Below are 14566 nucleotides of genomic sequence, written 5' to 3'. Positions count from 1 at the left end.
TATATATATATATATATATATGCATGTATACAGTTTGTTTCAATTGCTTCAAGAATAATTCATAGAATTCATTTTTAATTGTTTTATTTCAACTTGTTTTTGTTTTTTTTCTAAGGACACTGGAGGGCACAGGAAAAAAAAACTAAGAGTTGCGTTTGGCCCTCAGCTTGGATTTTGCCCATGGCATTTTTATGTTTAGCACTGAATTACTGATAAGACTATTTCCTTAAAAATAACAGCAATGATGTCTCCATGGGAAGATGCATTCAGCTATTTAATAAACTGCTGGTGTCATTATGCACATGTCGGTTTTGTTCCATAATGTCACAGAAGAAACAAGGAATGTGTCACAACACATCAGCTGATGCTTATTTTAAAAGTAGTTTATTCATAAGGTCACACTAGAAGATCAAGCAATGTGAATAAGAAATAAAGGTACTTTTCATTACTTCCGGAAGTAGATTTTGTGACAGACAAAGCCACAGTGTTGTAAATGCATTCTGCTTTGTCACTGTGTTTTCTATATGAGGAAGAATGGTCTGCACTGGTTATTATAACAGTCCACTTATTTGACCTAATCCTCAACAAAAAAGCACCAAATGACTGTGCAGGGGTGATGCTGTAAGACTTAAGGCACAAATAAAAATTTGTATTGAAAGAGAAAAAAAGAACAATCGATGGAGGTTCCAACTCTCGTTGGAAACTTGTCAATGAGAAGCCACCTCCAACCAGACAATAAAAGCACTGATCACAGCAGAATAGTGTTCTTCCGAATAATTCAGTCAGGCACCGATGGATGTGACAAAGAACTGACAAAGGCATTAACACACAGAAATATGTCTGTGCAACAGAGGGTTATCATGTCTCTATCTTTAAGACAAAATACTGTCACTTTATTAGACAGAACAACTACATACTTGTGTAATCAACACTCTTTGTGTTCAGAGATTTGAGGGTGGCAACAAAGAGGACAATCACAGTCTAATTATGATTTTGAAGTTCATTTTATACATCCTGGCTTCGAGAAGGTACTCTCAGGAAGAATCGTTTCTGACACCAGTGGTGTGAAGGGAAAAAAAAATATCTGTTTGGGGATACACAGTAGTTGTAGCTCAATTACTGAGAGAGCATCCTTTAAAGACTTTAGCTTAAAAAGATGAAGAACACTATTTATATTGTTGCATTCGACTTGTTTTTTTTGTACAAATGTGTTTTTTTCTGCTTGCTCTCATTGCGGAAGGACACTTCTCCCTCCTGCTTTGCTTTTTGTTTTGTGATTCCTATTGAAGCCTCTCACTACATATCCTCCAAATAGTAAATTATGGATCTGGTCGTCTGGTCTCTCATTGCGAAAAAATAATAAAATAAAATTTTCTCAACAAAAAGACAGGGCAAAGGAGAGCCCTCATGCCCTGAAGGCACACTCGCAGCTGGATATACTATGGATTCCTGGGGCCAATGGAAGACGGTGGGTCTGTCTGTATTGTCCATTGAGGATGTAGAAGCCACTTACATAATTAGATTTACAGTATGATAAGTGGATTTCTGCTTTTTAGTGTTGGCGGGAATCTGGCATATCGAAAAATTCGAAAGACGGCAGCAGTGGTTCTGGCAATTGTTACGCTGCCTGCCTTGTATGAAGGAATGTACCGAGCAGTAAGCTCTCAGACGTTGCATGAGCTGAGCCATAAGCAAGAAGTGATTTCTGAGAAGCTCCTCGGACTCACTGGCGGGAAGAAATCAATCTTGGAGAAGGCTACAATCTCAGTCCGGTGGTGCGACCACAAAATTTGGCTGTTTGGAATTGCCAGTGAGACGTACCAGCAGAACTATGAAGGCAGACATGGAAATTCAAGCAGAGGCTGCCTGACCCAAAATAATTGTGTTATCTGAATTTGGCTTCTCCACTCGGCCTTGAATTGGCCAGCTATCTCAGCCTCCTGGTTGTTTATGTGAATGAGAAGCTCCCACCCTCCCCCCATGGCTCCCCTCCCAAGGACAACTGTGGATCTGTGTCAGAGTTGAGCCGGCTGAAAGACACTGTGCCATCTTTATCAGGCCTGTGGAACTTTCTTCTAGTCTCCACAGACAACCCACTCCCTCGTCGGCCTCCTCATGAATAAATGTTTCTGATGTCATCAGTATGTTGCTGTTTCATGTGCTGAAGTACTTTTTTTGCAACTTTCATACTGTGTCCCATCTAGGACACAATGCGAGATTTGATTTTTTTTTTTTCTTTTACACTTACACTCCCCTTTGTGTTTCTTTTTTCTTATCTGGGAAAAAAAGGGCTGTACCTCTCAAGGTCAGCGGCCTCAGTCACTTCCATTTCCCCATATCTGTTTGTTATGTTTCTCTTGGACAGGCTGTACTGAAATTTGATTTTGTTGCGCTTTGGTGCAATGACAATAAAGCTGATTCTGATTCTACACAAAGGTTGTGCTGTATCTGCTGTACAGCCTCGATGTCATGTAAGCCCTGAGATCCTCGTCTTTTTCTTTTGTACAAGATAGTTTTCATCATTATTGGGAGCAGAGTCAGTGGTGTTCAGGCAGTGCTATGTCCTTACAGATATCTATGTTTGAAGTCCAGGATAAGCTTTGAACCTCTGAAAGGCTAATTTATTACTGGTAGCTACATTTATAGGAGCTCCTGAAATCCTTCAACAAAATCTTTCTTTCTGGGTCAATAAAAATGTTACAGTCTTACTGCAAATATTAGAGCTTAGATTTTAACTGACAGGATTTGCTCTCAGAGATTTAATTACTGAAAAGTGTCATAAAGTCAACTAAATGAGCACTGATAAATTACTGAAAATATTAATCTTCTGCTAATATTCATCTACTTTCATGTTCACCAATCTAAGGCGGATGAAAATCACTGCTGAATCTGCAGGTCCAATATTGGATTGCCATATACACATATAAATACCTGGGAGGGTTTACAAACTCAAACCAAGAAAATATGAACCATTTGATTATTGATAACGACAAACATAAACTGAAGTGCAAAGCTTTGGGGAGGCTGTACAGCACAAAGACTAACTCACAGCCCGAAGCAAATCAACTCCAATATCACTTTTCCACAATAGAAAATACACTCTTAGTCCCAAAGTATATCAAATGTTCTGTTATAAACACACAAGAGCCATAAACACACCATGTATGAAGAATCGTAGCTTAATAAAACTTGAACTAACCTTCTATAAATTACAATTTGCAGTAAGGTTTGGGCCGAAACTCAAGTATTCCTTGAAGATATTAAAACTGGCTGCAAACACAATGAAAACAGAAACTCAGTCTTTTCGGCTGATCAAAATTGCATGATATACAGGTCCTTCTCAAAAAATTAGCATATTGTGACAAAGGTCATTATTTTCCATAATGTAATGATAAAAATGAAACTTTCATATATTTCAGATTCATTGCACACCAACTGAAATATTTCAGGTCTTTAATTGTTTTAATGCTGATGATTATGGCATACAGCTCATGAAAACCCAAAATGCCTGTCCCAAAAAATTAGCATATCATGAAAAGGTTCTCTAAACAAGCTATTAACCTAACCATCTGAATCAACGACGTAACTCTAAACACCTGCAAAAGATTCCTGAGGCTTTTAAAAACTCCCAGCCTTGTTCATTACTCAAAACCACAATCATGGGTAAGACTGCCGACCTGACTGCTGTCCAGAAGGCCATCATTGACGCCCTCAAGCAAGAGGGTAAGACACAGAAAGAAATTGCTGAACGAATAGGCTGTTCCCAGAGTGCTGTATCAAGGCACCTCAGTGGGAAGTCTGTGGGAAGGGAAAAGTGTGGCAGAAAACGCTGCACAATGAGAAGAGGTGACCGGACCCTGAGGAGGATTGTGGAGAAGGGCCGATTCCAGACCTTGGAGGACCTGCGGAAGCAGTGGACTGAGTCTGGAGTAGAAACATCCAGAGCCACCGTGCACAGGCGTGTGCAGGAAATGGGCTACAGGTGCCGCATTCCCCAGGTCAAGCCACTTTTGAACAAGAGACTGCGTCAGAAGCATCTCGCCTGGGACTGCTGCTGAGTGGTCCAAAGTTATGTTCTCTGATTACAGTAAATTTTGCATTTCCTTTGGAAATCAAGGTCCCAGAGTCTGGAGGAAGAGAGGAGACACAGAATTCACATTGCTTGAGGTCCAGTGTCAAGTTTCCACAGTCACTAGGGTGTCATGTCAGCTGCTGGTGTTGGTCCACTGTGTTTTATCAAGGGCAGGGTCAATGCAGCTAGCTATCAGGAGATTTTGGAGCACTTCATGCTTCCATCTGCTGAAAAGCTTTATGGAGATGAAGATTTCATTTTTCAGCACAACCTGGCACCTGCTCACAGTGCCAAAACCACTGGTAAATGGTTTACTGACCATGGTATTACTGTGCTCAATTGGCCTGCCAACTCTCCTGACCTGAACCCCATAGAGAACCTGTGGGATATTGTGAAGAGAAAGTTAAGAGACGCAAGACCCAACACTCTGGATGAGCTTAAGGCCGCTATCAAAGTATCCTGGGCCTCCATAACACCTCAGCAGTGCCACAGGCTGATTGCCTCCATGCCACGCCGCATTGAAGCAGTCATTCATGCAAAAGGATTCCCGACCAAGTATTGAGTGCATAACTGAACATGATTATTTGAAGGTTGGCGTTTTTTGTATTAAAAACACTTGTCTTTCATTGGTGGGATGAAATATGCTAATTTTTTGGGACAGGCATTTTGGGTTTTCATGAGCTGTATGCCATAATCATCAGTATTAAAACAATTAAAGACCTGAAATATTTCAGTTGGTGTGCAATGAATCTGAATATATATGAAAGTTTCATTTTTATCATTATATTATGGAAAATAATGACCTTTATCACAATATGCTAATTTTTTGAGAAGGACCTATATATATATATATATATACATATATATATTATCCTCTCATGCAGAAATCGTAAATTGCAATTCTAAAAATATTGTTGAAAACATGACATGCTGTTGTGATTGTTCACTTTCAGTGAGGACAATCCTATGCCATGTGTTAAGGTAAGATTATTCATTAGTATTAAATTTACTCATAATTCATTTGATTTTATCTGAAGATAAATAATTAAAAACATGACAGTAAGCCAAAGATAAGGTAAAGCCTAAAGCAGCCTCTATGTGAGAAAATAATAAATGAATCTAAAGGACAACCGTTCCCTGAAGAAATGCATACAGCACATTTTAATCAGAGAATTCTAGTAGAATAAATATAATTAAGAAATTTTACATTAACACTAATTTCTGAGGCTGAACTAAGTCGTGCCTCTTAGTCCCTACAAACACCATTAATTTTGTTGTCGGCCATCTGCAAACAGGTGGATTTCAAAATTTAATTAGATGTAGATGTACATCCAGTGTTTATTTTCTCAGGGTATTGTTAAAGTCGCTGTCATAGTTTATAAGATACATTGCCAACAAACAGACAGGAACTAACTGTCAAGGACAAAGTAAAAAAAAAAAAAAAAGACCTCACATGGTTTGTCGGCGATCGGTGATCGGTAATTGGTGAGCGTGTGCTTTAAAACACTTTCAGATACAAACACATAAAATATTAGCTCAAATTCTAATTTGACTGAAGTAAAGTGTTTTTAGTGTTTGATAAAGTTGTCTAGAGTGTTGCCCACCTAACAGACAAACACATACATACAGTCCATAGAGGTGAATGCATTATGATCTGCTACCAAAGTCAAGCAAAAGGTGGTATGCCAATGTCCCCTAGCGGTGAAGGATTTTAAGAGTGAAATTTAAAGGGAATGCAAATAAACCTAAGTGCTTTTGGTGCAAGATATTAAAGTGTATAAGAACAGAGGCAGCTGTTTATTTTTTACGTAAAGTGACAGATCCTGGAGGGTAGAGGCAGCAATTTTGGGTGGGTGTAGTGTGTGCAATGGCATAGCCAGGGGGGTTGCCAATCGTGGCCTTGGCTACCATAGATTAATCTTCGGCCATCCCAATCATTTGAGGAAACTATGGTTTCTAGTTTTTATATTGCTTAAAAGTACAATTTCCTCAAGTAATTGGGGTGGTTGGTTTACATATATGCAGGTGGTGCCCATCTTGATTTGGATGTACCAACCCAATTTTTGAAAGAAACCTTTCTTATGCCTAGATACAGCCACACACCAAAATGGAAGTTGGTATCTCACTTATTTTTCAAGTTACTATGCTCTCAACATGCAAAGATGGACATAGGGTATTTCCAATTCCATCTTTTCCCTCTACAAAGTGGAACAATAAAAGACTACTCGGTGTAGGAAAATGAAAAATATATGCTAACATAATTTAGCTATTGCAATAATATATAAGAGACTGCAAGAGAATACAAGACTCAAAACCAATTTGAAAAATAGTGTGGGTGCACTCTTACATCCATGTCATTGCAAAGACGGGACCAGGATCCATACTGCAGGCGACACTGATGTACAGCACTGTACAGAACTCCAGGAAGCAACGACGTCAGAGACAACTTGTCCTTCACTGGGACATCATCAAGGCACCAGCCCCAGCCTTGACTGCAGGGGTAAAAAGAGGAAAATTTTTCCATTTCATTTTTTAATAGTTTTAACACGTTTCTCTGACATACATTTAGCTTCACTCAGAAGTATTCTTGGAATCCTCTCCTTTTCTCTGAAGGAGACATTTCCAAGTGTGAAGATTGTCACAAAATACAACATCAGTTCAAAACACCAGATGGTCAAGATCTGAATGGAAAAACAATACAGAGACCCCACTAGAGTAAACATTAATTTAACATGAATTATTTAGGGAAATGAAAAGGTTTCCTGACTCTTAGCTGATAAAACGGTGGAAGCTGTGAAATTTTTTTTAAATAAACTGACTTTCCTTTTTTTTTTTTTTTTGGCTAGTCACAATTTGTCCAAGACACACACAAATCTGGAACATAAGGGTGTTCATAAGTGCACATAAATAGCACCAGGACACCTTAGGTCACATATGGATGATTGCCTTTGTAATCACATCATCTGATCTGCATTCATATGTTTTGGACACTCGGGTGAAAAGAGGAGCGGAGCTGCCAACTGATCAACGCCTGAGGTGTTGAGTTAGTTCAGATGGCAAGGGAAGATGCCGGACAGACCCAATAGACCAAAACATGTACTGAAAGTTTGTTGGGTACGCCTAGCAGAAAGATCTTCAACTCACATTTCTGAAAAAACTTTGACTGCATCTCAGCTGAAGAGGGATACATTTAGTCCCGAGTGGGCAATGTTCCACACCTCCATTGTTGAGACAGCTGCCTTGAACTGTGGCCACAAGATTTTCAGTGCTTCTCACTTTGGCCAACCTCAAACTCAGTAGTGAATACCCCAGATTAGCGAGGTCATCAAGTTAACAGAGTCCTATCAACCTAGTTGGCTGGTAGAACTCCGGAAGCAGTTGAGTATCAGCAAGCCAAAGCTTTGGCAGGGTACACCCTGGGCAGGTCTCAAGTCTATCACAGGGACACATAGAGACAAACAAGACAAACAACCATTCACTCTCTCACTCACATCTAGGGACAATTTAGAGTTACCATTCAGCCTAATATGTATGTTTTTGGTCTGTGGGAGGAAACCAGAGTACCCGGAGAAAACCCATGCATGCACAGAAAAAACATGCAAACTCGACCCAGAAAGGCCCCAGGTCTGAATTTGATCTGGCGTCCTTCTTGTTGAGAGGTAGCAGCTCTATCAACTGAAACATTGTGCTGCTGCCCAGGACTACATTTCTACTATATTGTGCCATGCTCTTCAGCTTTCACTGGAGTGGTTTGCAGCCAAGTGTGAAGCAGCTGGATGAAGATCAGCACCTCCAAATTTGAGGCTAAGGCCCTCCATCAGAAAAGGGTGGATTTCCCTGTATGGGTTGGGTGTGAGGTGCTGCCTCAAGTGGATGAGTAAAAATATCTTGGGGTTTAGTTAATCAGTGAGGGAAGAATGGATTGTGAGATCGACAGAGTTCAGTGCAGATTCTGCAGCGTTGTGGACTCTGTGCCAGTCCATCAAACTCTGGGTAGTGACCAAAAGAATGAGATTGCAAATACAGGTGGTCAAAATGATTTTTCTCATTGGGTAGCTAGACTCTTTTTTAGAAATAGGGTGAGAAGTTCAGTTATCCGGGAGAGACTCGGTATAGAGCCGCTGCTCTTCTACATCAAAAGTAGCTGATGGAAGTGGTTTGAGCACTGGGCATGTCTGACTGGAAAGAGACCCTCGGGAAGACCCAGGACATGCTGGAGAGCTTATGTTTCTTGGCTGGCCTGAGAACGACTTCGAATCCTTTCAGAAGAGCAAGAAGAAATGGCTGGAGAAAGAGATCTCTGGGGCTCTCTGTTTAAACTGCTACTCCTGTGACCTGCTTTCAGACAAATTGAAGGTAATGGATGGATGGATACATGAATGGATGAACAAAAACTTTTTAAATTTTCAAACATTTTCTGTTACATTTACTGCACTGAAAAGTACTAAACTGGTCTAAATTTGATAACATTGACCTGGATTTGTTTGCATTTATTAGAGTGAATTATATTTGCACTGATTTGAACTCTAATGAAATGGAATGGATTACAGTGTATTTACTGTGTATATTTGCATTTAAATAGGTTTTTTTTTTTTGCTTACTCTGTAAATTGTTTGAAAAAGCTTTTGTTGTTAGTCTGCACTACATAAATAAACAGAATTAAACCAAATTGATATAAATTATTAAAGCGTATTTTAGTGTATAGCATATATATTTTTGGGTGTAACTGGGACCTTGGGTACACTATTTCGTTCCACCTCATGTACCACATGTGATGCGAATTACAATACAGAACCTTGAATAATTAGCTAAACCTTAGTACTGCCAATTTACTCATAAAACATGTATAAAGGTTGTTTTTATGAGTAAATATCAAGTATAACATCAAGATTTAATGGCTAAATAAATGACAGTTTCAAAACAGTAGGCTGACCTTTCTAACGCATACAAGATGGCAGGTATTGTAACTATCTGAAGATTTTGATGATTATTTTTTTAAATTTAGTTTCAAACTTCACATTTTAGTAAGCCATAACAAGTAGATTTGAAAGTATTCACAGCTGACAATGGTCCACATCTTAATGTTGCAGTGTGAAAAAAAAAGTCCTCCAACTCCTCAAACTATCTGATTAATCAAACACAGGCTGTGTTTAACGTGTCTGTTTGTAGGACCAACTCCCATTATCTTCACTCCCTCCATCAATAACCTGGTGATCAGTATGCAAACAAACAAAGTCTTAGTGTTTTCTAGTATGTCAATACCAGGCTGAAAGCTTCTTTATCACTAAAGGCTTTTCCAGGAAAATTAATTGCAACTATCAGATAAGTGTATAAACACATTTATCATCTCTTAAGTCCAGCATATTGATAGCAATAAACGAGGATCGAAAATTCCTTCAATATAAAACAAGGTTGTGTCCAGTTTGATAGTAATTAGTACCATTACAGTGTGGCAATGGTTAGTGATTTCCAATCTGTTTCTCATTCACCACAAACCATTATGTAGCAGTTCTAATTATAAATTTGTACTTTATATATGTACTTTTGCAATCTTATACTTTCAAAGGCAAACTGGTGGTTCAATGACTGCTAACTAACTGAGATTCAAAGAGTGGTGGGTCGTTAGGGCCAGCAAGTCATTCTCTTTAGGCCTAAATACTCTCAGAATCAATAATTTGCACTTTATTATATTTTTTCCTATTAATTGATAGGTATTGTTATTTCAAATTGTCTGTTCTCTTCATTTCATAACTTTTCTCCAGGTTGTGCAGCTTCCAGTAGCATATGTTTGTACATAGCTTTTATACAATCATATATTTCAATCATCATCTGTTGTTAGGGTCAAATAAATCTTCCTTGAAGCCTTCAGAATTAACAGAAGAGGACCTGTAATTTAAAAGAAATGGCAATGAAACCATTGCTTTAACCAGTCAGATTTTGAGTTGGTGACAACATTTTAGTCACATTTTTTTTAAATATTTTTGTCATTTTATTACTTTAATATTGGTGCTTTTGCTAAATATGTATGTGGTGGAACTGTGACTGCAGTTAAAAGAAACTCATTGAATTGTGGTAATTGGATTTCTTGCTTTAGTCATGTCATTCATTCTCGCTACTTGATATACCCGTCTGTGATGCAGCGCCCTTTTATTCTGCATTTTGGTATATAATTGATGGTTTCTATAGCCAGGGCATCATAATGACAGTATTAAGAGGTGGATAATTTCAGGAAGGCCATTATTGAAGGAGTAGGTGTAAAATGTGCATCCTGTCACTGGTTTCAAATCGCCATTTTCATGTTATCTTTGACAGTTCCTTCTCTTTTGACTATTACTGTAAAACGCTAGTGCGTAACTGTTTTGACATCTAAGAAACATTTCCAAGCTGAGATTGTTCGTGTCTCAGATTGAAACAGAGATGATTAACAATGCTTTCATATCCACGTTTGGATTATTGTAACAGTCTTTTTACTTGTTTAAACAAAACCTCTCTGTCTTATCTTGTCTTCAGTCCATGCAGAATGCTGCAGTAAGGTTATTAACTAAGACTGAGCTCATACTCCTATTGTAGCCTCTGCATTGGCTCCGTGTATTCGAGGAGTAATTTAGAAAATTTTGGTCCTAACCTTAAAGCACTTCATGGCCTCCCCCCCCTCTGCAGAATGTCTATGTCACTATGTGCTTGTGGTGTTTTTTAATATCAGTTTTTTCTTCTCGAATAGGAAGAAAAAAGTCTGATAGGAATTTTTTTTCCTCCAATTCCTACATGTGTCCAGTTTCACTACTTTTTGTCTGGTTAAACAGGCCTCACTTGTAAATGAGTCTCCTTGGCTCAATGTGACTTATCTGTCTAAATAAAGGTTGAATGAATGAAAAAAATCTATTTAATTTAACGAGTCTTTGTTTATTACTCTCAACAATCCTACAAAGAATATACAATTTAAGTAAAAAAAAACTATAAAAAGAAATGCATGCTGAAAGTTTTTCGGCTTGTGCAAATTCATTTTTAAAACAGAAAGTCAGACTAACCTCAGTCACCAACCAAAATGTTTAAATCCAACAGAGTCAGCAACGTACATATTTCCACTTTTCAGCTGAATGCTGCCAACTTGCTCCCTCACATCTCTATAAAACAATATGAGTGGTTGTGCAAATCCCAGCTGGTGTCTACTTTGAGTTTGATACATTTAATGTGCCAACAGTCGTATTCCCCTGCTGACTAAACTGACGCTTTAGCTCAATACATTGTTTGCAAGGTTTATCCATCAACAGTGTAGCACTAAGCTAGAGAGTTTAATTGGCAAGTATTACCCAATGTCAAAGGCAAAAGGACAAAATGTTTTTGCCTTTTCTATGTGTGGGTTTAAATGGCTGTAGGGTTTGCAAAATACAGTATCTCATGAACTACGTAACAAAATTTCATAAAACTTTAAAAGAAATAAGTGGATGTACATCTAAAACTGATACATTTTTAGAATTCACTCCATTCAAGATTTACCACAGCTAAGCAACCTTATGGTTTAAACTCAGTCAATTTGACAGATCCAGCCATTTGTCTATTCCTGGGAAGTTGGAACACCCTGGACAGGTTGTCAGACCATCACAGGGCCACAAAGTGACAACCATTCACCCTCTTACTCACACAAATAATTAACTGTACATGCATGCTTTTTAGTCTGATAGAGGAAACAGTGCATGCACAGTGAGAACATACACACGTAAAGGCAGCTACCTTATTGCTGAGAGGCAACAGCTCTAACCACTGCCCCACCATGCTCCAAATTTTACCCATAGAGAGACAAAACTGGGTGTGGTAATACAGCAGTCCCTCGCTAATTCGCAGTTTTTTTATCGCGGATTCCCTCTATTGCAGTTTTTCAAAATAAGATTGGACATGACACAACTGGCTGATGAGCTGCATGATCAGCATGGAATTTTTAATTTAAAATAAATTATTTAAAATTATTTAGCATCTGCTGCATCTTTGTGCAGCCCAGAACAGCAGAAAAAGCTTCTTCCTGCAGCTTTGTTGCTTGTTTGTTTGTTTGGAGTCCATTTCTCTGATCTGTTACATGGGACTGTTTTTCAAGAGACACAACCTTGAGAGAGGGAGGAAGAAAAAAGGTCACAAAACCAACCAAACACACACACAAACAAAACAACAACAAAAAACATCAACAACCCAACAGCAACAAATTAAATATTAAACAATATAGGCCCTATTTTTATCACATAAAATGTAACGCGATTTGTAAAATTTACACAGTTAGGGATTCAGGACATTAATGCCATCCATCCATCCATTATCTTTACCCGTTTATTCCATTTTGGGTCACAGGGGTCGCCGGTGCCCATGTCCAGCAATCACTGTGCGAGGGGCGGGGTACACCCTGGACGGGTCGCAAGTCCATCACAGGGAGACAAACGAGACAAACAACCATTCACTCTCTCACTCACACCTAGGGACAATTTAGAGTTACCAATCAGCCTAACATGCATGTTTTTGGACTGTGGGAGGAAACTGGAGCACCCGGAGAAAACCCACGCATGAACGGAGAGAACATGCAAACTCCACCCAGAAAGGCCCCTGGACCGGGGTTTGAACCAAGGACCTGCTCGCTGAGAGGCAGCAGCTCTACCAGTTGCGCCACCGTGCTGCCCAGGACATTAATGTCCACCCCAAAATTATTTTTGCTCAGGAGCTGCCACTGGAGTTTATATAATAAAGCTGTCCTAATCTATCATCAAAATTAATAATAAAAAAAATCTATAGTTCTTTTTTTTTTTATTGTAAATGTTTTAACGCATCCTTTTTTCAGTTGACTTTGCTTCTTTTGTGCCTCTTCTGTTTATTTTCTGTTCAGTCTGTTTATGGCACAGGTTTTTTTTTTTAAAGCAAATACCGCACAAAATAAATAAATAAATGAGCAAAGCAGACACGAGGAAAACAAAAGCAAAAGGTCAGGTCTAAAAATATATGTAGAGAAGATTAGTGTCTGAAAGATCTGATGTGTGAAGGTTGAAGGTACAGTAAGTTTAGTCAAAATAAGACTCGACAACCTGAGATGTTTCATCCTTTAACTGATCATCCACTGCTGTTATTCACAAACCTCACCCCCAAAGGCAGGTGCCAGAAAGTTCAGGGTGGGCATGACACTTTAAACAGCACAGATGCTGTCAAAATGTTTTGCACATAAAGAAAACCACGATACACTAAAATAGTTGTTTAATGTCTGGGTGGAAGTTCAACTGCAATTAACACAGCTTTTACTTAAATAACTGATTTTCACAAGTAGTTGTGTGTTTATGGAACTTTTTGTATGCCTCTTTGATTGATGGATATTTAATTAAAATAACTTTCTCTGAAGACATCTACCTTTAAAAAGAGACCAACAAACAAAAGCTGCATCCTGTATCAAACTTTATCTGCAAACTGGGGTACAGTATTACAAACATTTAGGACAGGAGACAAATTTAAAAGGAAAAAATATATGATTTTTTTTTCAAGACATGACTGATCACATTGTATGTGACAGCCAACATTTAGTCTTACAGGTGGGTGAGGAAGGACAACGGATTAGGATACACTTCAGATATTTATCAAACAATTTGCTTCATATTTGGGAACAATTCTCATTTATTCAAGGGTCTGCAAACAGGATTTTTTTTTTCACACATTAATAAGTGCAGTTGTGGATGGACTGACTTATAATGGTTAGAGAAAAGCTGTAAATTGCAACAAACAGCAAAAATGTGGCGAGAGATAACAACTGTGCAATTCCTTCATCCCTCAAATATATTGAGACATTCTGCATGGCCTGTGGCGGCATCACCTGTGAACATTAAAAAATAAATAAATAAATAAATAAATTTGCCTGCCAGCAGCCAACCTAACAAGCAGTACGCCAATGTCCCCTGCTGCAGACGGATTTGAATAGAAAAGGCTTGTAATTTTCAATATGAGTGTTTTTTTCTGGACTGGAGTTGAAAAGAAAAGGCAAATAAATCTGAAAGTTCAATAAATAAAATGAAAGTACAATATATTCAATAGGGTAGTATTTACACTGGATAAGAGATCAAATTATATATATATATATATATATATATATATATATATATATATCCATCCATCCATCCATCCATCCATTATCTTTACCTGCTTATTCCATTTTGGGTCACGGGAGTCGCTGGTGCACATGTCCAGCAATCACTGTGCGAGGGGCGGGGTACACCCTGGACGGGTCGCAAGTCCATCACAGGGCCACATGGAGACAAACGAGACAAACAACCATTCACTCTCTCACTCACACCTAGGGACAAGTTAGAGTTACCAATCAGCCTAACATGCATGTTTTTGGTCTGTGGGAGAAAACCGGAGCACCCGGAGAAAACCGACGCATGCACGGGGAGAACATGCAAACTCCACCCAGAAAGGCCCCTGGACCGGGGTTTGAACCAAGGACCTGCTCGCTGAGAGGCAGCAGCTCTACCAGTT

General features: G+C 38.7%; 2 protein-coding genes across 2 annotated transcripts in view; both read right to left on the bottom strand.

Annotated features, from left to right (window-relative positions):
• The window catches only part of LOC119424126 (GRAM domain-containing protein 2A-like), a 975280-nt gene that overhangs the window by 531253 nt on the left and 429461 nt on the right, over window positions 1-14566 (bottom strand). The window lies entirely within an intron of this gene.
• Window positions 1-14566, bottom strand: part of LOC119426831 (A disintegrin and metalloproteinase with thrombospondin motifs 7) — a 185585-nt gene that overhangs the window by 83048 nt on the left and 87971 nt on the right. Inside the window, exon 9 of the mRNA XM_037694417.1 lies at window positions 6420-6564. Coding sequence (XP_037550345.1) covers window positions 6420-6564 — 145 coding nt within the window. The remainder of the gene's footprint in view (window positions 1-6419; window positions 6565-14566) is intronic.

Source organism: Nematolebias whitei, chromosome 2 (genome assembly GCF_014905685.2).
Source record: "Nematolebias whitei isolate Nwh7 chromosome 2, NemWhi1, whole genome shotgun sequence".
In the NCBI taxonomy this organism is placed as follows: domain Eukaryota; kingdom Metazoa; phylum Chordata; class Actinopteri; order Cyprinodontiformes; family Rivulidae; genus Nematolebias; species Nematolebias whitei.
This window is presented reverse-complemented; position numbering and strand designations above follow the sequence as displayed.